Consider the following 24,703-nt stretch of genomic DNA (forward strand, 5'->3'; position numbering starts at 1 on the left):
TTGTTGTTGTTGTTGTGGGGTTTAACGCCATTTTTCAGCACGATAGGCTATACATGGCGGCCAGTATTAATGGTGGAGGAAGAACCCGGAAAACCCCGGAAAGAACCACCGACCCACGAGAAGCTACTGGCAAGCTTTCTCACATGCCCATGCTTTTGTGTTATTTGTTAAATTATTCATTGGAACAGCAAAGTGCTCGTTAACTTTTGAGAACTCTTTCAAAGACATTCTGGACATTATGGTACATCAGGGTATTCAAGTCTAATGGAATTAATTCAGAACATTAAGTCTACTGGAATTAATTCAGAACACTGCATACTCTTGGACCTATGAAAAAATATTTAGGATTATTTGGGATTTAATTCGAAAACTGTGTCTTTTGAATTTTCACTTTGTATTCCCAGGAAATAAATTTTTTGTTGATTGTACTAAACTTGTTGGCTTCACTTGTTTCTGTTACAAAGCTTAAGACCTAGAATCTTAACAAGAAGACATGTTATATAAATTATCCACACTATCTGTACAAAAATTGCTTTAGCCACTAAAAGTTCTACAGGGAAGACATTTTAGGTCTTGGAATATGCCTTTGCATATCTGAAAAAGTTAATTGGCATCATAAAATTATTTTTAAGCCACTGGGTGTGAAAATGACACAAATTGATTTATTTTCATTTACAAATATAAATAATTAAATAATTTATTTGTTTTCAAATTTCAGTGCATAGTGCAAAAACAAAATGTAAAGAGATAATTTGGAAAACTAGAACAAAAAACTGATGTAAACATTTTATTCCAAACATGTTTATTCCATTTCATTTTAAATAGTACATGAATGTAAAAATATGTGCAATAACACAAATATAAGTAACTGATAACTTTGACTATTGCGAATTCAATAATGTTTAAGGTGCCATATTTTGTGAATATGCCTACCGGTAATTCTAAAAATAACATTCATTACGTTTCCAGTTTTGGCTGGGTCGAAATAAGCTTTAGCCATTTTAATTGACGTTACTACCTGTAAAGAAAACTGTTTAACTTGTATCTTCATATCATGTTCAAAGTCAGCAAACAAACCACTGATGCAAACTGGGCACCGTTATTTGCAATACCACAAACTGGTAATAGATCACAGATATTCAGAAGACAGAAAATGGAAAGCAAATTTAAAACAATGCTACTGTTTTATCATATAATACTTAGAAATTTATCACAGGCAAGACATTATAGTTTATTATGGTCCCAATATAAATGCACACATTTGGAATATTGACCCTATTCATTATTTGGTAAGAAGTAAAGTTTCTATTGTCTGTAGGAATACAGGTAAAAATGTGTCACTAAGGAACTGAGAGAATAGCTGTAATCTATCTGATCGACTTGTGGAGTCTACCAGTAGACTCACTATAGCGGCCTCTCTCAGGAGCTCAATATCATGTACTACAGCATGTCTGAATACAGCATGGCAGTGCTTTGGTACAATGAACCTTCTAATCAGGATGTCTAGTAAATACTTGTAAAGATCTGACAGCAGGTATCTATCAGCTAGAGACAACATGTCTAATACATGTCTAACACTTGTCTCACTGATCTCACACACCTCTATGTCTCTCCTTATTGCACATGAATTAATATCACAGTCATGGAGATAGTGGATAAGGTACTGAAAGGCACAGTGGGATGTCTCTCGAATGTGGATTTCCGATTGTCCTGACTCTGAATACTTACCAGTTAACATTGCTGCAAATATATCTGATCTTTTAATTAAGATATCCCTTACAGCAGACACTGTTTGTCCACTAACAGAAAATTTCACATCCTGATTCCTATGCTGTGATAACTGGCAACCATGACTGGCAAAATTAATCCCATCATCGCAAGATGAGAAGACAGCTACCTTTGATTGGTCTTCTTTGTAACCAGGACTGTCCTCTGTACCAGTGGAATGGATAGGTATGACACTTGTTTTGGCACTAACTACTGACTCGCTGTACCTAGCTTCTATTATTTTTCTTAAACAAAGATTTTTTGCAAGAAAACACAGTCCATCTATCACCAGAGTAATAAGTTTGGGTGACATATTAGTTCTGTCTTCCAGAACAGATAGTAACTGATTCAGTATACCAAGCCCGGACATGTAAAATTGACATGAACCACTTGTCCTGAAAAAGAAAGAACACCAATAAACTATAAATATATTAGTACTAGATTTTTATTTAGTGCAAAATATATGCCTCCACTGACAAAGAGAAACAGTTTTAGTCCAAAATGATCAATTTTTTTTTACAAACTGATGCACTGACAAAGAAGACTTAATCAGATCATCTGCATACACACATAAACATTCATGTTAAGATTGGTTTGTCTATCACTGGGCTGTTCCATTTAAACATTCATGTTAAGATTGGTTTGTCTATCACTGGACTGTTCCATTTAAACATTCATGTTAAGATTGGTTTGTCTATCACTGGGATGTTCCATTTAAACATTCATGTTAAGATTGGTTTGTCCATCACTGGGATGTTCCATATGAATATACATAGTAACCAGGGAAGGCATTGTTTTACAAATATATGTCAGGGTACATGGAATACTCAAACAGGTCATACAAAATTTCAAATTGCATCTATGGGTGAGTACTCTGGAATACTCAAACAGGTCATATGAAAATAATAGAAAATTGCAAATTGCATCTCTGGGTAATTCCTCCACGTTGAAAGCACCTTCCCTGAGTCCCATGTATGTTTTACTAGCAGAGCTATCACTTGTTTTTGCTTTATCATTCTAAGAAGGTTTACAAGACACAAGTACAACTCAAAGCTCAAAATTGTGTAAAGTTTTAAACACTGCTGCAATGAGCTGAAAACTCTAATAAGATTATATATATACATATGGGAATAAAGTTCTGCCAACCAAATTTCACCATCTACCTCAAGTGCTCTTAAATGTAATCATCCTAACAGGTTATTGTTTTTTAAAAAGTCCAAATTCAAGATGTTCACAAATTAAAATATGTAAAGAAAAAATTTAATTTCATAATGGTCCAAAAATCTAATCTGTTCAACACATGATCCTGGTAAAAGATGTTTAGTTTAATTGAGCAACTGCACTAAAACGATTACAGACTGCAGGAAAACAAGTGCACTTCTGCTATAGCAATGGGGCTATATTAACACATAAGAGCTATAGGAATGGGGCTATAATTACATAATAGAGCTATGTCAATGGGGCTATAATAACATAACAGAGCTATAGCAATGGGGCTATAATAACATAATAGAGTTATAGCAATGGGGCTATAATAGCATAATAGAGTTATAGCAATGGGGCTATACTAACATAATAGAGCTATAGCAATAGGACTATAATAATATGATCAGAGCATTGAAAAGTTCACCATTCCCTTACAAATTAATGTATATGCCATAAAAGAGAACTAAGAATAGACTTGTTTAGCCACCGCAATAGCTAAAGCTCCTATGGATAAGACAAATGAAATTTTATGTCAATTCTAATTATACAGTGACATTTATAGCTTGCAAATTCACTGTTTTCAATTTCATTCCTTTACTACGATTTTGTCACAAATATACAAATCTGTGGAACTTTAAAACTCGTGTCATTAGAAAAGCATGTAGTTATGTCATCTGGCTTGTTTCTATCTTTATGCTTGAAATAATGTCCATAACACTGAATACAGTGATGGTGAGTCATAAAAAAGGCTATGAAATATACTCATAAAAAATATTAACAAAATAATATTTAGTTTCATCAGATTAGGAATTTGGGCAAAAGTGATTTGCCCAAATTTACAAACTCATAAAATCCAACCAATACCATCCACCCACTCAGCTTTTAGTACAATTACTAAATCCTAGCTCTGCCTCAGCTATCACATACTGGCCTAACAATCCAACATGTCTACATGCATGCAGTATGATCCTTACCTGATGATGAATGGCATGCTCAGCTCCACCAATCTTTTCTCCTGTGTTGTTCCCCTGTGAAAGAGGTTGGCCACTTCGCCACGGCTATAGTGACTGTCCACCACATAACTCAGCTCCTGTATCAACCTCAGTCCAACCGAAGCACCACTCTCCTCCACCATGGCACTACTTTCCCCTACTATGGCCCCGCTATCCCCTACCCAAGCACTGTTCTTTCCCACCCTGGCACAGCTCCCTCTGCTAGTCCCTGGAGCTTCTTTCTGATGGCCATGCAAAGTCTTCTCTCCAAGTGTGAGCATGTCCTCTGTTACTGACATGTCTAAATCTGATGATAAGGAAGACATGCTACTGGATCTGGAAAAAGATCTTTCTCTGAATCTGGACTTCACCATGGGATTAGTGTTGCAAATGTCATAACTGCTGAATATGTCCTTTTCATCTTCATCAATAAGTAGCTGCTCATGAATGAGTATGGGAACTTGAAGTTTCAGAATTTTTTGCAACATATGAGGATTTTGCAACACTCTTACAAAAAGTCTCTCCATCCGTGGTAAGGGATAGACTGTGAATTTTAAATAGTCCACTATGCAACTTATGGACTTCTCTGTAACTAAGTACTTGGTCATTCCTAATGTCTGTGAAATTCTGGACATAAGCATTAGGATATTATTCTCTGTTGTTCTATCACTTTTGGCTCTGTCAACTGTTCTCCTCTTTTTGTGTGGTGGTGAGGAGGAAACTGGTGATAAGACAGGTGATATTTCTATAACTGTTCTTTTGATTTGACTAAATTGGGTTAAGGATTCTCCATCAACTCTACTAGGATCTGAAAACCCAGTCACCTCTGAAAAGCTTCCAGTCAATAGGGAAAACTCTTTTTTACACATTCCTTGCACTGAATCAGTATTGGATATGATGAGATCCTGTGGATTGTCCATGCCTATAATTTTCCTCTCAGAATAAATTTTCTCAGACTCAGAGATGCCTGACACTCTTTCAGTGGACATGTCAACATCTTTATTAATCTGAGGCATACTAGATAATTTCTGTTCATCAATACCAAGATCTTGACCCGGTTTCTCTGGCTTATTCCCATACTTCTTTTCAATCTCTGCAGCACAAGTTTTATAATGCTCTGTAATTTTATCATCTTGTCTGTTAATTTGCTCCAGGTTATATGAACCATGTTTGTCATCCTCAGAAGAGTACTGAAACTTTAATTCCACAACTGACCCTTGATCGCTGCGGTATGATTTTGCTGGACAATGTGTTGATCTGCTGTCTGGATCATCTGGTTTTTGTAACAAATCAAAATAGCTGGGTGAGACAGCTTGATGACGATGATCAGTACTAGGACCGGGTTCTTCAGTGTCAGAATGTGAGTATTCTGGGGAACTCTGGGTGGGCGAGTAGTAGGAGCTATAACTAAGTGGACTGTATGGTCCAAAGGATGGGGACATGGCTTGTGGAGGTGAGGTACTGGCTGGAGATCTACTAAACAAATCTGGTGGGGAAAAAGACTGCTTGCATTTGATCCCACTGCTGTACTCAGCTGGGTCCCACTCAGTGTCTGGCTGATATGTGGGGCTGTCAATGCTGAACATTGGTCGACTAGACGACTCATATAAGGCTTTATTTTCTTCCTTGTTAGTTGTATCCTCTTCAATTTTTTGTTCTTCAACACTGTCTGTCTTCTTTTTTAAGGATCTGTCATCCAGTTTTAATGGATCTTCATCCCCTTTCCTCAAAACACCTACATGTTCTTCAGTAGGTTCAGGATATTCAACAACCAATTCTGTTCCTTTTTGCATTCCCTCTATCACACTTATCTCTTGATTCTCTCCATCATATCTTGCTTTTTTATCAAGTTTTGATTTAGATTCTATGGATGAAAGGCCAGTCACTGGAACAAGGAAAGACTCTTCAAGAATGTATACATCTTTCTCTTTGATATCTGCATTCATCTGGTCATCTAGTGAGATATCTTCTTTAATTCTTTCAGTCTGAATGTCATTAGGGTGTGACACTGATTGTCCAAAGATATAATCATGATTGTGGACAGTGCTTACAAAACCCACACATCTCTGCAAGTGGCTTAGGAGACAAGGAACCAACCCATTTGACAGGAGAACTTGAAAGCTCTGGTCATCATACAGGAAACACAACCACGAGCTGATCATGCGGTCATATAAACATGAAAACGTCTCATCCTGTACCACCCTCAGAAATAGCTGCAGAGCACCTGCCTCTCGCAGACGTACTCGATTAACAGCCTCTTTACAGCAAAGGCACAGGCAATTCAGCATCTTGGTCCTGTACAGTGCATAATGCTCAGAGTCCAGTAATTCTACAAATGACTGAATTCCACCTGCAGCACCAAAGGGCGGTCTGAAGTTTGAATGTTCTGTCAAATGGAGGACAAGTAAGAAAGATTGCTGAAAATATGATGAGTCCACATCTTTTACCATCTCTACAAGCCATGAGGTCGCTCCTGAACTAACAACTTGTGCAGCAAACAGAGGTGTACACCTGTCAATGAATAAAGCAAACAACAAAATTAACAGATAAGATCCTAGAAAAGAACTTAAACTGCAAGTCTACCCTCTATATATCTGTCTCAAATGTATAGTGGGTTGAGGAGGGGTAAAACTAATTTTAATTAAATAACACTTACCAGTTATTAGTGCATTGCATTCCTTTTCTGGGACTCTAGTCTCCAGTCTAAGCAGAACCGAAAGAACATATTCAAGCCTGAATCGTTTATCACAGTGAACAACCTCCCCCTCCCAATAAAAATATGTAAAAACTTACATTTTAATAGCAGTAATACTTTGCCTGCTACAACCGCATGATCAGGAGTGCGCCACAAACCAATCTAGTATAGAAAAGTACTTTACTTGCCCTTATGGTAGGAGTGATCATTACCGTAAGATGAGAGAATGTATAGGCCAATGACCAAAGATAAAAGAAGCAGACATTAGTATGAGACTACATGAATGTGGCTCTCACCCAAAGTGGAGTGATTCCAATAAGCCACAGAGGAAGCAACAGCCCTAATGTTAGGGCTATAATTCTCATAAAAGAAAGGTCTCTCTCAGTGTGAGATTTATATGTTCTCTCAACAGTGAGGACAATCCACCTGGAGATGGTGGCTGCCAATATATCAGAGGAACCCTTAAGTGGAATGAATGGATACTTCATCTTTTTTAGCAGTTAAAGAAAACCCTAAGAGCCTAACTAATCAAAGGTGCCCATCCTGGTCTCCACTTTACTATGAAAACCCTGGAAGAAGATTGCCACCTAGCCTGGACAATGCAGCTGGCAAACTTGCTTGAAAACTGGTCCTGATGGATTGATTGCTTGAAAAATCAAAGTGTGAATGTGGATATCTAGGGGCTGTTGTGGAAGGGTGACTCCTGTGCTGTGACAGCAGGTCCCTCCTCTGTGGTAATCTCATGGGCTCATCTACCAAAAGGTCAGGTAGGTTACTTGAGGGATACTGGGATCAGCTAAACAGTGAACATCCCGACTTGGTGGAACACCTGTAGAATAATTTGAAAGGTGTGAAGGCATACATGCTTTAGAAAGCATCCACCAACCAGGTCCTTTGAACTGGTACTGGAAACATTAAAGAGAAGCATGTTGTTCCACTCTTGAAGTGAACAAATCCATCAAGGGTCTCCCCAACAGTTGGAATAGTGACTCTGCTATTTTAAGTGGTGCCAAAACCAATTTTGTAAGGACAACATGATCCCCTCTGGACACTGTCCACTATGATTATACCCTTGCCTAAAATATGACAGGCTCAGAGTGATCTTCGAAAGACTGCCCTTCAGAGGAGGTTCAAGACTTTCACATGAAGAGAAGGAGCATGTGTACATCTCTGACAACTGAGGTATACTACTACTTGTGTATTGTTTGATGTGACCATAATGCAATTATGCCAAATAAGGGTGACACACCCTTTTAAGACTAGAAAAAAATACCCTCATTTCTAAGTTGTTAATATAAAGAGTTGCTTCTTCCTAGGACCAAAATCCCTGAAGAATAACCCCATCCAGTTCCAACTCCACCCCATCCTCAATCTAATGCATCAGTGTACAGAAAGAAGAGGGATTGTGGGGGGAGGGGGACTGGGATATCAGTCAGAATCCAGTCCTGATTTTGTCACCAATGTAAGTGGTGATGAAAATCTGGTCCCAGGGGGATCTGAGCTGATAGAATGTCTTTGTATGATTTTCAGTTGGATAAAATCAGGAACTGAAGAGAGTACAAAAATATAGTCTCCAGGAGAAAAAGGTAAAACCATGCCAATGATGAGATCTTGGCCAGAAAGCCCTTATGGGGACAGGATTTGGTCAATCCAATCTGGAGGAACATGAACCTCCCTCAGCTGGTGAGGAAATTGATACCCCTGGTGAGACCAAAGATGACAAATTGGGCAACCATGCACACTCCATGCACTCTAAGAAGGTGAAGTGAGTGTCTGATGGGGCCATCCTGTGCCCAAACTTGTCCACTCTGTGACATTAGAAGCTTTCAAAGATAAAAACTGATTCTGGAGAGGGGAACAATTATCTTGGACTAGGGTCTAACATACCTGAAAAAGAAAGCAATGCAACAGTAGCATGTAAAGTATTACTGACATTAAAAACAATAATTTCAATGAAATCTGATGACTCCAAAGCACCCTATAACTTTAGTAACCTTCTCCCAATCAAATGATTCAGTCTTGAGTATTGACCTTTTCGCCTATTACTGATATTTTGTGGAATGATTAACCTCTCACTGGCAAAAGTAAGATGCCAAAATTCATAGCCCTTTTCTAAATTGTATTTTCGTATTACAATCGTGTATGCAACCTGAACCAAGAGTGATTATTATAGATCCAATCTGAAAATTAAATGTACTTGACTTTTTACCTATTATTATAATTGCTATTGTGTGGAATGTTGTTGTTGTTGTTGTGGGGTTTAACGCCATTTTTCAGCACACGATAGGCTATATATAGCGGCCAGTATTAATGGTGGAGGAAGAACCTGGGAAAACCCCGGAAAGAACCACCGACCCACGAGAAGCTACTGGCATGCTTTCTCACATATCTACATTGGCTGAATCTGAGACTCGAACCGGCGCAGACAGAGGTGAGATGGCAGTGATCCGTAACGGCGAACGCTTTGGACCACTCGGCCACTCGGGGCCCCCTATTGTGTGGAATGAATAATCTCTCAAATATAAGATATGAAAATTCACAGCCTTTCTAAAATCATATATTTGCAATACAAAAAAAAGGGATGCTACATGAATCTGAGTGATTCTTGTAGATCAAATTTTAAAACAACATATATTTTGTTGACAGGTGTTTTAGGGCTGTTCCATTTAAACATACATGGTAACCAAGGAAAACAGTTTTTTTTAATAATATATGCCTGGGTACTTTGATTTGGCATAGTTCATATTAAAATGAAAAGAAAATTCTAAATTGCATCTATGGGTAAGTACCCTATATTAAAACTACCTTTCCTGGGTCCCAAGTATGTTTTAATGGAACATCCCTTACTATGTAACTCTGGTTCCTCATCATTAAACTGGGTCAAACAAGTACTTACAATTAGCCAGACAATTCTAAGCAGGACAACTTGACAACAAAAACCAAATTACAAAAACAGATGCTGTTGGTAATAGGGAAATCCTGAAACTGGGTTATATAAGTATCTACAATTACCAGTGAGTTAGATCAACTCTATGCCAGATAACTTAACAATAAAGACTAAGCTACAACAACAGAGGCTGTTGGTAACAGGGAAATCATCAAACTGGGTCATACATGTATTTACAATTAACAATGAGCTAAACAATCCTAAGTCAGAAAACTTGACAAAAAAGACCAAGTTACAACAACAGAAGCTGTTTGTTCGTAGGAGGGAAATCACCAAACTGGGTCATATATGTATTTACATTTACCTATGAGCTAGACAACCTGAAATCAGACAACCTGACAATAAACATTAAGCTACAACAACAGAGGCTGCTGATAAAATTAACGCATCTGTAATCTTCTATGTTCTAAACATTCTTATCACTACTTGCTTTTATTTATTTTTCCATGAAGCAAGAGAGTAGGTTTCAATTAGCTCAGTTAGGAATACAACCTGTATAGAGTATTTCACTTGCTGTTGATGCTGATAAGTATAAAATTCCACACTCTCAACTAGTGTATATGACTTAATTTCTGTTTCCATAACAGTAAGAGTTTGACTGTTTGATCCACATTTCAACCAATTAACTTACCCAACAGGAGCTAATTCAGCAAGTGCTCTTAAGGCAGCATTTTGTACTTCAGGTGTTTCTGTTGTAATCAGGAGTTTGGCAAGAACAGAAATGGCACTGTGTGTGACAAGCTGTTGAAGGGAAGGTTTGGTTTGACCTAGAAGCCTAAAGAGTAATGAAAATAAACATATTTATTATATACTTCAGTGTGAAATAAAAAAAAATATTCATGCAATATTTTCATAATTTTTTTATATTCTTATTTTTCACGTGTGAAAAGATACACAACACTTCTCATAATGCCATGTTAAACTCGGTTGTGTGTGCCCACAAAAGTTATACCTGCTGCAAGAAGAAAGAGAATTTTGTGAGCAATAGCAACGAACTGAAACTGCATTACCTTTCTGACATGCAAATTTTTCTTTGCTAATATCTAACTTGCCACCATTAGCTTCTCTATGAGGTCATGAACCCTGTGCTAACATGACAACAATGTTAACAATAGTACAGTGAATGGTACCTTATATGTCCACCCAATGTATAATAGTCCTCTATCCAGTAAACCTACAACAAAAACCATTTTTTTAAACCCCAAATTAAAGTCATCCAAAAAGTCCATCAACTGTAGATGATAACATTCTACACTCTGCCTTATGGCATGTGTACAACACTTGATGTACCTCATTGCTCAATTTAAATTTGTGACTGTGTATAAGAAAGAAGGTGCAACCATATCATTTGATATCTAATCTCACACTGAGTTTATAATGCTATCACACAACTTGGCAAAAAGACACAAAGATGAAGTCATAATGTAACAGTGATGTCCTAATGTGATGATCGTGTCATTTTGAGTACACATTAAGTACTTATTTTATAAAAGCAGACTCCATTACCTATGTATACTTTCTGCATATCTGACACAATGCTATATTCCCTACTTTTTCTATGTAAATTTACACATTTCTGAGTTTGTGGACTCCAACTATGTTATAATCTAAAATATATATATATAACTCAAATGTTTTGAACAAAATAACTAATAACAAATCTTAGGCAACAACAAATAAATCCTGAAATGTGTTATCTGCAATGAATACAATGTCATGAATTGACCTTCAACTTTTGTCCCTTCATGGGATATTCTCTGTTTATAAACTAACACTGAAAAAAGTGACAATCAACTAAAGACATGGTTGAGTTTTACGAGGCACCCGATTCAGACAAATGGGAGACCTCATAAGTCCTCTCACTCCATGGCAGTCCCTTGTGGCATTTATTGCAGAAGAGATTGAAAGATTTGAATCCATACCTTATTGCTCTACAGTAGGTCTGCTGGTATTCAGATATTTTGGTAGACTGAAGTAATTCCACAATCTTCCCTGGGGCTTCTGTCTTATGAAGTGGACCCAAGTTTGAACGATGCAGTGCAAGATTGGCAAGAGTTCGACCACATCTATTCTGTACACTCTCTAGCTCTGATGTACACAGGACTTCAGCTGATACAATAGAATTGCTATTGAAAATAATTACTTGCTTGAAACATGGGCAGATTCAAGGATTTCAATATTTTTCATATCAAACTCGGTTTCTACACTATTATGTACCTACATTTTTAGTAAATATAACTTTCCAGAAAACTCATTAATCATTTACAGAGAACAAAATATATCATTAGGAAATTTTTTGTTATATTCTCAGAATAATTACTTCTTTACCAAACGTATGATGTTTTCATTATTTAAATTCCTGAAATTGGTGCCTAAAAGAGTCATCTTTCACTAATATACTGTCCAGCCTATGTACAACCACCACTCTGGGAACAACCTAAAAATGTCATTTCTGGAAAGGAGATTTTTTTTCTAGTCAACAAAGTTTATTGCTTTATAAATGAAAGAACTAGAGCAGGCTTGTCAATATGATGAAAAACATTTCATTTCACACTTTAAATAAAACTGGCAACCACTACTTATTCAATAATCCATGGAGTTACTTATCTTGAAAATTTTCATTTCCCCATGTTATTAAGATTTGTGCATACAGCTTGTCTATCAAACTGCAACATTTTTACAAAATTTTCAAGATGTGCTTCAATATGTCCTATGGAAATGCACTTGGCTCCCATTTCATCTGTAGGATAACATAAAACATGCACAGGCCTGTATTTTCAAAAGGCACTTAGCTCCCATTGAAATGGTATAACAAAACCCAAAAAATGTCACAGGCCTGCCATGTCAAATGCTTCAGCAAAGATGCATACATCATTAAAGCTTTCAAAGAAAATCTAATGTATGCTAGGTAACAAAAATGAACTTCCCAATAACAATAATTGTCAATTAGAATGAGCACAGCTAACATCAGAAAATCACATATTTTCTTGGGCCTTATTTTTTCAACTTTTTGTGTGTAGTCTTTAACTTTACTTGATATATTTGAATTCAATTAAAGGAAGATTCCATGAATTTATTAGTTTACCGGTAATAGATGTGCCTTGTGAAAAGATTGCTATATCCAGACAATTGTATTTACTGTACTCATGCATTTTTTGAGAATGGAGTAATACTACTAAAATAACAGTTCAGATTTTACATTTGATATTTAGCTTTTATTTCAAGTCATAAACCAGTCTGTATACAAATCAATGGGAAGACACAATATACCCATTATTTATCTAAGTAACCATTGCTATGATTTAAAGATTTAAATAGTCAGGGAAAAATCTTGCAACTAGGGCTGTCAAAAATCACGAAAAACCAACCTGGGTACCCGCTGCGAAATTTAACGGGTACCCGTTAGCACATGAATGACATGTACAACCGTAGACCAACTAATTGTTATCCCCATTTCTTTAATATTTTATATGGCGATAGAGGCTAACCATGTAATGCACTATTTGGTCTGATGCGTCCGCACCGATGTAGCTGCGAATGATCTGACCGCACACTATTAATTAATAAATTTATTTAGAATGACCTTTGTACACAGATGGTAGGTATAATCCAACTTTTAATGATCACTGTCATCAGCCGCGTTAAATCCTTTAGAACACTCACCTTTTTTTAAAGTATAAGTCCTTGTTAGAACAGACCATGTTTATTCATCGGCTTTTGACCGCAGATTTGAATTACCCACGCATGCGTGTAAAGCAGCTTTACCACATGTCAAGAGTAATGCGTTAAAACCGTCTTTGTGTGTGTGTACGAAGATTTCAAGGTGTCTAGGTGATAATTGTTCATAATATAAATTGTGGGATTTCTTCGACATGTGTGTTCGGAAATCAAAGGTATCCATCTGGATTTCATTAAAAGAGCACGCAATGTACCGATCATTTAGCACCCACAATCAATAGTTATCATCTACAAAGAGGTTTATTACCTGTAGAACAATGCTATGTTTTAACCTTGGTATATAATGCCTCGGGGATAATGGTTTGTCCTGTTGCACAATGCCAATGAATTTTATTAATCCAAACAGACTCTCTGATGTATTGTTTATTTATATTAAGCAGGGATCTGGTTTCTAATTAAAGCCATAGCTGTCACACCTGTTTGAAGTGGTTGGCGAGTGTGTCGATTTTTTTTATGGGTACCCGCGTTTACGTTTCAATACCCGGGTTTTTCAATACGGTCGGGTACCCGAGTACCCGTTGACAGCCCTACTTGCAACAACCATCAAGACTGCAACAGTGGCTGGTGTCAAACTTATTTTAATGGAAATAAATCAACTCACTATATTCAAGTTTAAATAAAATAAGAACAAAAATCCTTTCACAGTAATAAAACAAATTTGGACCTCAACCAGTTTTTAAATGAGGTGTTCCTCATTTATACCATGAGTACTCATGAGTAACCTGTCTTGGGTACATGTCAGCATCTTGCCTTGAGTAGATGTAAGCAACTTGCCTTGGGTACATGTCAGCATCTTGCCTTGAGATGTAAGCAACTTGCCTTGGATACATGTCAGAAACTTGCCTTGGATACATGTCAGCAACTTGCCATGGATACATGACAGCAACTTGCCTTGGATACATGTCAGCAACTTGCCATGGATGCATGACAGCAACTTGCCTAGCAGCAGGGAAGGTGAACAGACCAGAATTTCAGACAGAGGATGAAAAAATACAAGCATCAATAAAGCTTATGTAGGGTGAGTAAACAGATCAGAATTTAAGACCAGAATAAAGCTACAATGGGTGAAATAACAGAAATGTCACCAAGACCTCTAACTGGGTTATTTTTTATGTGTCGAATATATTTACATGGGGAGTCACCCTCTCTGCTGCCATGTGTGTAAAAAAAACGCCATCAGATCTCTCAGCCAAAAATTGTATCAAGACCTATTCGATATCGCGACCGAGGATCATGTAAATTTATCACGATCAATCCACGAGGAATCGCTTGAGTACGTTAAAAGAAATTTTCAAACTTAATCCTATCCATGTCTCCTGACCACCAGGTCTGATGGATGTTTCTTAGTGTGTGAGTATCAACACCATTAAAGACAACCAAAAGATTGCAGTTATCTCTGATCACTTTAGGTATTTGCACATATCGCTGAGTAACATATATAATATCAGTGTTTTTGTGGAAAATATCCAAGCAGGATTTTATTGTCTAGCATCACATCATCATACACTACGAGACTATTAATACTACCAACAAGATCATATATGGATGGCACATCGCTTACGTTGGGGATAAAATCTATATCATTACCGTCCTTGTCCAACAATTTTGCATTTTCATTAAAATCTTTAAGCACGTTGCAGCATCTCGGATCATCCAAAGATGGTGCCACTAAATATAACTTATCCCACTCGAGCCATCTCATTATCAGGTAAAGAAACAATTGCGTTTTACCAGACCCAGATCGACCTATGATAATTGCTCTGATAGAAATTTGGTAGAGCTGGATAATCACTGATTGGCTCTTGTGTTCGTGTTGCTGAGAAATCAATGACATTCATGTTGTAAGAATATAAAATAATTATATGAATTTATATTATGTTCAATGCAGAGCACCCGCCCCCACCAGTGGATTAAAAACAATAATGACAAGGAATAAACAGCATGCACTTACAGGCAAGTATATCAAATGTGGTACAAAAAAATACAGATTTATCTCTCATTCAGCAGAAAGAGATATCGCTGCTTCACTGGGAAAATTACCATGGGCTCCATGGGCTAAGCATCCTGGTGAGAAGCATCTTCCTGGATATAATTATTGTGGTCCTGGAACCTGACTTGACAAGAAAGATCAACCAAGACCTGGAGAGTTTCCAATAAATTTGATTGATCAAGCATGCCACATTCTTGATGTTGCATATAAAAATAAAGATTTACAACAATGACATGTTGCAGACGTAAAGTTGATACACATGTTAAAATCAGTAAAAAATAAAAACCTACGAGAATCACTCACTAATTATTTTTATAAGATATGTGATGAAAGGTAAACTAGTGCTAGGGGCTGGTAATTAGTCGGCCGATTGTTGAATACTTTTTGGGGTCAGAAATTTGGGTAGTTACAACTCAGAGAGTATTTCCTCTAGCTTTGACTGTTTAAGGCAAAAATTCAGAATTTGCAGCAGCTGGGGCTGCAGTGGCTATCAATGCTGGCATAGCTGCAAGAAGTGGAAATATACCACCCATCTTAACTGCGTCTTTAATGGCACCCGCAAAAAGATTAAGTCCAATGCCAGTCTTTGATCATTTGGCATCACTGAAGTGCCTGAGTTGACATTCTGTCAGTGATAGTTTATTGGGACCACCTGCAATCTGTGCCGATTTTAGCAATATTTTTATTCTAGAATTCTTTTTTTATGCTGAGTGTAGCTTTTTAATCTGACCAAGAGTCAGAGTAACACTAACATCATGAGTGATTTAATTACATGTTTTCTACTGGGGCATCAATGACTTTCATTCATCCATCAATACCTTCAAGCAGCATTGTTCTGTCTGAGAGTATGACAGCAATTGCTTTATAATCAGTAACACCGGCTGGTAGTGCACTTACTCGAGCTTGAAAATGCATGTCAATGACTGACTGTCTAAACAAATCTAGATGTTCCAGCGAGAACTAGCAGATCAGATGCAACGTCGAGAAATCCCGCTGAGATATTTGTAAACCAGAATCCACATTCTGATCACACCCCATGAATGTCATCAAACGACGATAAGCATGTACAACATGATTATTTTCAAAATCCAGCAACATTTCTTCAGATGGTTCTTGATGTCCATTTATCCTCAAAGAAACTTCGTATTTGAGAATCCCATCGCTGGATATCTTAAAAAGCTATAAATACATGTCGTGGTACTGAAACTCTCTGCTGTGATGCAATCTGCCATGCAAACATGCCAACAGTTGTACTTGTGATCAAGTCTGTAGTCATTGTCAACCATGATAGCATTGATCTGCCACCGCTGTACATAAAAGAGAGCAGCCATTGTTCTTCAGCGAGTGATGGTGACATTACTGGCATCCAAAACAAAAGTATTGTCAGTGTCACATTTCCCTGAAGTGCCACAGTTGCAGCTGGATCAACTCCTTCAGCATGCCAGACAGCATCGTCATCCGTGGATGTTCAAATGAGAACAACTGTATGTTTTGCCCCCAAAAAAACTTTTTTAACATTTCTGCAGGAACCAAAGATATGTGACAGTGGTATTGCACAGCTAAATCTCCCATGAGCATCAATTTGATTTTTAAGTGCTGGGAATCCCAGATTCAAATTCGCATTTACAAAGAATAAACTTTCAACATCACTTTCATCAGCCGCAGCAGTAACTTTTTGGGGGGCTCCAAAAAGTATAAGGTCTGCCATCAGCATGATCAGTGTTATCTTTTCAAACATCATTGATGGACCAGCAGACCATAAATAATCATCTTTGTATCGGGATTGCCCCAATATCATCGTAGCAACATCAACATCATTATGACAAACCTCAATTTCCCGACCATCAATAACATATCATGCACCGTTAAATAATGCCATAATTCCATTATTAACAAATCCATCCTGCACATCACCGTAAGGATTACCATCGGTTTTTACAAGTCTAACCCGAACTTCAATGAATGCCTCAGCAGGCAAGAAATATCTGCTTGTATCCTGAACTTGTAGTTTGATTAGTCCATGCTCGTTTGGTTCTCATTAATATTGATAATCATGCACAGACTCATCCTTGAGTACTTGTGTGTCCATGTCAAATGCTGGATCAGATACATGTGTTAACATTATTTATATTTGCTGCACCACCGACATTTAAAGGTGGCAATGATGAGATAAATCACTACCCACTACCAGATTTGCAGTTACATTCTGAGCTTCTTCACTGGCTAATTCTTTCATCTGTTCACTTGCAGCTTGGTTTATTATTTTACTAACATTTGCAGGTATAACTTCGGTGCAATTTTACTGGCTGTGGTTTTCACTGTATTATTCGTGCTATCCTCAATTGCTGAGAATGCTTTACTAGCAACATCATGAATACCTTTATCACGAACGTCAATAGCCTTCATTTCCAGTTGCTTTGCAATTGGTACTGCTTTTGGGGTTATCCTTCTAAATAGACCCTGAACAACATCACAGAGTCCATCTCCATAATCACTTTATATGTTGGTAATTGCGAATTTATCGCCCCAACCATTACAGGTCCACATTGAGCATTATGTATGATCATCTTATTTTCTTGTCACTGATCTAATTGCATACCCTCAATCACTGCGGTAATCATCAATAAGAGACCGATAAACATTAATGTCAATGATACTGCCTGTAAATAATCTCTGACAAATAGCAGCTGTTTCAATAATGATTTCTGAGGAATTATTGCCAGCTCGTTTTCCACCAATTAAAATTTCTAATCCATCAACATCAGCAAGGACATTTTTGGGGCATGAGGTAATAAGGCCACCACTGGACAAACCACTTCCAGTGGAACTGGGCCAGGATCGGTATCTTTTTCCTTAATTGCTATAAAGTCTGATTCTACTTTTTTGTTCAACTTCCTGTTTAAATTTAGTAAAATTTGTATCATCATATCTAACCTTCTGAACATTTATTAGCGACGCGATATACATTTAAAATCCAACTGTCATGGTTCATATTTTTAACACGTTTGGGTTTTACATATTTCATTCTTTTATCCATATGCTGCAATATCTATTATTTGGTCTGGACCCCTGATAGCGCCAATACCTGATGGCATAAATTTATCTATAATGTTAATTTTAGCTTTTGGTTGTGGCAATAGTTGCGGTTGAGGATGCGATGGTTGTGGTTGAGGAGGTTGCGAGAGTGGTGGTATAGTTGTTTTGTCTGTTTTTTTCAAGGTTGATTTCCCTTCTTGTCTAGCATTTTCAATTTGTTTCTTCATTTCTTCTTCTCTTAGTCTCCTTTCTTGTTTTACTTGTTCAATATACTCATCTACTGCCTGGTTAAAAATTCTAAAGTGATTAGCATCTCTCTCTGTGAAATATTAAAAGCAATGTGATATACATCCCTAATCCAATCAGCGGGTTTTAGAGTTTTATCATATTCGGGTCTTACATACCTAACTCTATCATGACATCCATCCGCAGCAATATTAATCATTTGGTTTAGGTCTTTGATTGTGACAATACCTTCTGGCATAAATTTACTTGTAATTTTAGTTTTAACTTTTGGAGGAGGTTATGGTTGAGGAGGTTGCTGGGATGGTGGTTGAGCTGCTTGAAGACGGACAGCAATATCAACGGGTAATGCCTCAAGAGCTTTCTGAGCTGCCTCAGTTGCTGTAACAATTTTTTTTGTTGGTTCAACAATTGGTTTAAATAACTGTTCTGTGCATTCTATAAATTCCACCTGACACTCCTGTAATTTTGTTTGACAGAATCAAGGACTGGAAGATATCTTTTAATTGCCCCTCTAGTCACTGTCACGCTAGTTTAGTTGTACGAGATTCCATGGTTAATGTATTATATCAATAATAATGATTTAATTACACCATCTGACCATTACCTTTTTTTTCACACACATGGCAGCAGAGAGGGTGACTCCCCAGGTAAATATATTTGACATACGAAAAAATAACCTAGCTAGAGGTCTCGGTGATGCTTGTAGGAAGCTTCATTTCAGTCTGAAATTGTTATCTGTTTAAACTAACTACTTTAGCATTATTGATGCTTGTATTTTTTCACCCTCCGTATTTCGGTCTGTTCACCCTCTCTGCTGCTTGCCTTGGATGCATGACAGCAACTTGCCTTGGGTACATGTCAGCAATTTACTTGGATGCATGACAGCAACTTGCCTTGGGTACATTTCAGCAATATCAGCAACTTACCCCGTGTACATGTCAGCAATCTGCCTTGGATGCATGACAGCAACTTGTCTTGGATGCATGACAGAAACTTGCCTTGGGTACATGTCAAAGCACTTCAGTGCATGTGGGAAGAATCTTTAAGTAAACTTTTTATCATCATTAACTGATTTTGGTGACCCTTTTTATCCATTATAAGTGTGATGTGATGAATGCTTACTAACTAACAGGACTTGAGCAGCAGTATACAATAAATTGGAATAGAAGGGAGGACTCTAAAACTTGGCACAGGATCGACGAGGTGCTTGTTAAGAGGCTTCAAAAAGGGCATGATACTAACAAAGGGCATGATACTAACAAAGGGCATCATTATTATAGTGCAAGAAAAAGATCAAAGCACAGCACCAGATCTTGAAGAAACGCTACCTTCATTACACTTACCTATGATTGGAATTCCTCCAGATTTCTGAACCTGTAAATTAATTATAAGAAGAAAATAAAAAAGATCAATTTGTACATTGTTTATAATGCAAATTTATTTATATCCATCACCAAAATTATTTCTTGTGGAGTGACTGTATATGACAACATCACATTGTTTTTATGTATGTTTTGAGTAATTATAGCTTGATACATGCCACATTCACTGTACAGCATTACAAGAACAATACATTGAACCTAAAAGGTTAGATATTATTTATTTTATAAAGACTCATTTGCATACTTCATACTTTTTCTGCTAACTTCTTTGAATCTTTCTTAATTACTAGTATGCAGACAAGCTTTACAAAAGATCCTGTAGATTTACCTGTATTTAGTATCCACAAGTATTCTTGTTATTTACCTTATATATTCGCTTATAAGCAGAGTATAACTGCAAACAACAATATCATGATTTGCTGTAGCATAATGTACCTGCTGATCAGGATCTATAGAGTTTGTTCTACCAATTACTCTTAACAAACTGCACAAACCCAGATCCACCAGAGCATAATATGCTGGCAGATCTGAGTCTGTGCAGTTTGCAGTTGGACTCAACTTGTGAGTATAAATGGTTGTTGTTGTTGTTGTTGTTGGGTTTAACGCCATTTTTCAGCACATGATAGGTTATACATGGCAGCCAGTATTAATGGTGGAGGAAGAACCCGGGAAAACCCCGGAAAGAACCACTGACCCACGAGAAGCTACTGGCAAGCTTTCTCACATACCCACATTAGGAGTATAAGTTGTAACATATGTAGTGAGAGGAAGAAAAAAAATATGAAACACAAGAGTCACCTCAAGGGAATGGGATTCTACTGTCTCAAAAGACCATTTCTTCCTTTTAACTGCTGTGTAGTGGAACCATCTTTGATATTCTTCAGCTTTATGATTTTCAAATCAGCTGCTATGATAGAGATACTGGCAGTCAACTTAGCAATATTTTCATTTAAGACCAACAAGGCATAATAAAAGTCTTTTGGTGGAAACAACATGTTCATATGATTTTCCATTTTGGAGCAGCAACAGTAAGATTTTCTAGATGGATGGCTATGGTGGCCATATTCAATATCAGACTGGTACCATTTCTATTTAGTATCAGCAAGACATCATTTTGACGAAAGCATGATGTCGATATGATCATCCAACTTTGAGAAGATGGACATTGTTGTTGTTGTTGTTCTAGGGTTTAATGCCATTTTTCAGCACATGATAGACTATACATGGTGGCCAGTATAACTGGTGGAGGAAGAACCCTGGAAAACCCAGGGGAGAACCACCTACCCTCGAGAAGCTACTGGCAGGCTTTCCCACGTTAGCTGAGCCTGAGACTCAAACCCATGCAGACAGAAGTAAGATGGCAGTGATCTGGAACGGTGAGCGGTTTTGACCATTTGGGGCCCCTGATGGACATTGTGGCATCATATTAGAAGTCAGAACTGGCACCATTTTCACTTACAACCAACCTGACATCATATGAAGCTTTCCGGAACACCCTATACTGATATAACCATTCAAATAGTGATAACAAGATTTTCAACCGCTCCGGTGGCCTAGCAGTTAGAGCATCCACTTTGGATGCGGGTTTGAACCCCAGCTGAGTAAAACCAAAGACATAAAAATGGTACTAACAGCTGCCTCGCTTGGCACTCAGCATTAAGAGGTGAGTCTGAATGGCACCATTATGGATTAACTAGACAAGTTGCTTAGTAAACAAAACCCATGCTGATATGACCATCCATTCAAGAGGAGAAGTGATAACAATATTTTCAAGATGACCACTGTTGTGACCATACTGAACATCAGATCCACACCATTTTCTTTTTGGACCAACTATACGTCAAAAGAAATCTTGTCGTTAAAACCCCACAGCAATATTCCTTTTCATTCATCAGGATTAGCAATAACAAGATTGTCAAGATGGTCACGGTGGACATCAGATCGACACAATTTTCATTTTGGACCAACTAACCATTACAAACACTTCTGGTGAAAACCCCATGCCAATACTACATTTCATCCAGAAATAGAAATACCAAGATTTCAAAGACTGCCATGGTGGATCATACTGGATATCAGATAATCCCCATTTTTAGTTAGGACCAGCTAGCCAAAAAGTCCTCTGGTGAAAACCCTTTGACTTTCCATTCAGGTCAACTAGTGATAGCAAGACTTCCAAGTCAACTAATGTGGATGCCATAATGTACATCAAATGGGCATAATTTTCATATTGATCAACTAGACATCACAAAATGTCTTTCAGTGAAAATCTCTGTGAAATGACCATCCATTCAGAAGGAGTAACAATGTTTGTCAGAGATGCACCATTTTCATGTTGGACCAACTAGACCGTGGGATGAACGTGTGTGTGAAGTGTGTCAATCCGGCAAGTAGTTTAGGTGGAGTAATGATAACATACTCGTGCTAATGGATAATAAATGGATGGTAGACTACAGACCATCCAATAAGCTCTTCTGGTCTACAACCAAAAGCTAAAACATGATCAAAACCACAAATTTTACAACTGATTCTAGACTACTGAGTTCTCTGATCTGACTACCATGACAGATTCGGAAGCTGACTGTCTACTTGCATATCTCTGCCCTACACTGCTGATCTACTGTGCACTGGGGGAGGGGTGTGTAAGTGCAAAGAAGGTGCCCTTTAGAATAGAATGAGACTTTTATGCTTGCAAGACAACCATTCAAAAATAAAAGAAAAACTAAAAGAAATTACTCACTTCCACTCGTGCCACTTCCTCCATGCACATGTTTCCCAGGATGCTAAGGACCAGGTCTCTGGTTTTGTCATCTGTATCACGTTCAGGGTTTATTAGTTGCAGGAGCTTTGGACACGCACCACCAGTCACCAGTTTGGTCACCCCATTTGGCAACTTGATGAGACGTGTTCTAATGTCAACCAGTGTGTCATAGACATGTTTTACATTTGAACTTGTCAAGCGAGCAAGATATTTCCCTAACCTATCTGATGTCATCTTGGTGGGAGAGTAGTATACCTAGAAAAGTTGAAATGTTGGATATAGTTAACTCATTTAAATTTGATTATAGCCATTTCTCTTTACTGTTCATGTATCTAATCCATTTTAAATAAATTTATCATTCTTTATCCTCTGGTACTGACCCTGAAATGCAATCCCACCAAAAACATATAAAAGCCAACCTGAAATCTCCACCAAAATTCCTTTATGTATAGATTTAAACATGGTGAGAAACAAATACTATATGATACTGATAGCTGTTGCTGTTCGTGATCATTTTCTACTAAGCTATTCAGCACAATCAACTATGCAGATGTAAACAAACCCCCTTCTATCAATCCAAAATAGTTATTAATGATGTGAAGGTACAGTAAATGTGACGTTCTGAAAGAAACACAAGTACTCCATCTTGCAGATATGAGAACAGAGGTTGCACAATCCTGGGTAGGCAATTTGATTGGTCCGTAACACAAATTTAAAAAATTCATTTCATGAAAAACAGCAAAGGTAAAAACGAACAAAATCATTAATCATGAACATTTTTATTAATGACAGCTCCATGCCTTTGTTCCTACAAAATTATTGACCAAATTCAAACTCTGATTTAGCCTAATGTAAATGTCAGTATGTCACAAAAGCAGTATTATTTAGAATATTATTTTTATTGACCAATCAAACAGTTGCTCATGATTGCATAACGTTTAAAACTCTGCTTTATAATCCCAAGTGGTGTTACTCGTGTTTTGCTCGGATCTGTATATTTATCATGTCTGCACATCTTTTATAACTATTACATGTATGAATTGACAGGCAAGGTTGATTTACATCTGCATTACTGTATTAACATATATATATATACAATTTCACACTGGCTTTGATACTTTGTTCATTGTAAATGCCTTTTAGGGGTCAGTTCCAGTATTTTAAGTAAGATAAATTTACTTCTGATGTCAAATGTTTTAGATTTACTTTAACCAAGTACAATGTCATGAACATTAGCTATTCTAATAGGAAATACAAGTACAATACGACAGAAGATGAACAAAAGAATAAGTGTTTGGAATCTGTTTACATTTCAAAAACAATTCCAGATTCATCATAACCAACTGATAATCAATTATAATTGGTTAACAGCATTTTCCAAAAATTATTGCTCTGAATGACTTGAATGCAAAGACCGGATTTAATGAAAAACTTCCAAGTTTAACCAATCATAGTACACCAGATTTCAAAACCAGAGTGTCATTTGACCCCAAAATCTCAGACAAGTCAAAATGAAAATCTCAAGTGTCAAAACTGAAATTTTAATTGCATTAGCTTTTTGACAGTCATGAGCTCACAACTGAGATTGTTATTTGTGGAGGAAACATGTTTAAGACTTTTTGTCTCAGGCTGAATAATGGCAAACACTTGCATGGGATTTCATAAGAAAACCTACAAGCAGACAGTGAGACAGACATGGACATAAGCAATCTTTGTATAAGTGTTTCTTTTTATGTATGACTGTGTGTATATTTAACACATTAAACATAAAAAATGATTATTTTACTCTTTATTTTTTGGAAGATTGGAACCTCTTTCAGTGACAAAATAAGTTTTATTTTCCAGTGTCCTTACACCAACCACTTTATGTTTCTTTGGAGTATAGGGGTCAAAATGATCATTACTGGGAAGTTGTTTCTGGGACTGAGACAAAAAAGAAAATA

At 37.1% G+C, this 24,703-nt stretch overlaps 1 protein-coding gene across 2 annotated transcripts in view; it reads right to left on the minus strand.

Moving 5' to 3' along the window:
- Window positions 1-771: 771 nt before the first annotated feature.
- Window positions 772-24,703, minus strand: part of LOC149777185 (uncharacterized) — a 28,129-nt gene continuing 4,197 nt past the window's right edge. For both annotated transcript variants that reach the window (XM_089941884.1, XM_089941885.1), the window contains exons 2-7: window positions 22,740-23,015; window positions 19,961-19,991; window positions 11,530-11,716; window positions 10,239-10,382; window positions 3,948-6,476; window positions 772-2,162 (exon numbers count right to left, since the gene is read on the minus strand). In XM_089941884.1, the coding sequence (XP_089798010.1) occupies window positions 1,283-2,162; window positions 3,948-6,476; window positions 10,239-10,382; window positions 11,530-11,716; window positions 19,961-19,991; window positions 22,740-22,994 (4,026 nt within the window). In that variant the 5' untranslated portion in view covers window positions 22,995-23,015 and the 3' untranslated portion in view covers window positions 772-1,282. The remainder of the gene's footprint in view (window positions 2,163-3,947; window positions 6,477-10,238; window positions 10,383-11,529; window positions 11,717-19,960; window positions 19,992-22,739; window positions 23,016-24,703) is intronic.

This window comes from Sinohyriopsis cumingii, chromosome 18 (genome assembly GCF_028554795.1).
Source record: "Sinohyriopsis cumingii isolate HCF-2022 chromosome 18, ASM2855479v2, whole genome shotgun sequence".
In the NCBI taxonomy this organism is placed as follows: Eukaryota; Metazoa; Mollusca; class Bivalvia; order Unionida; family Unionidae; genus Sinohyriopsis; species Sinohyriopsis cumingii.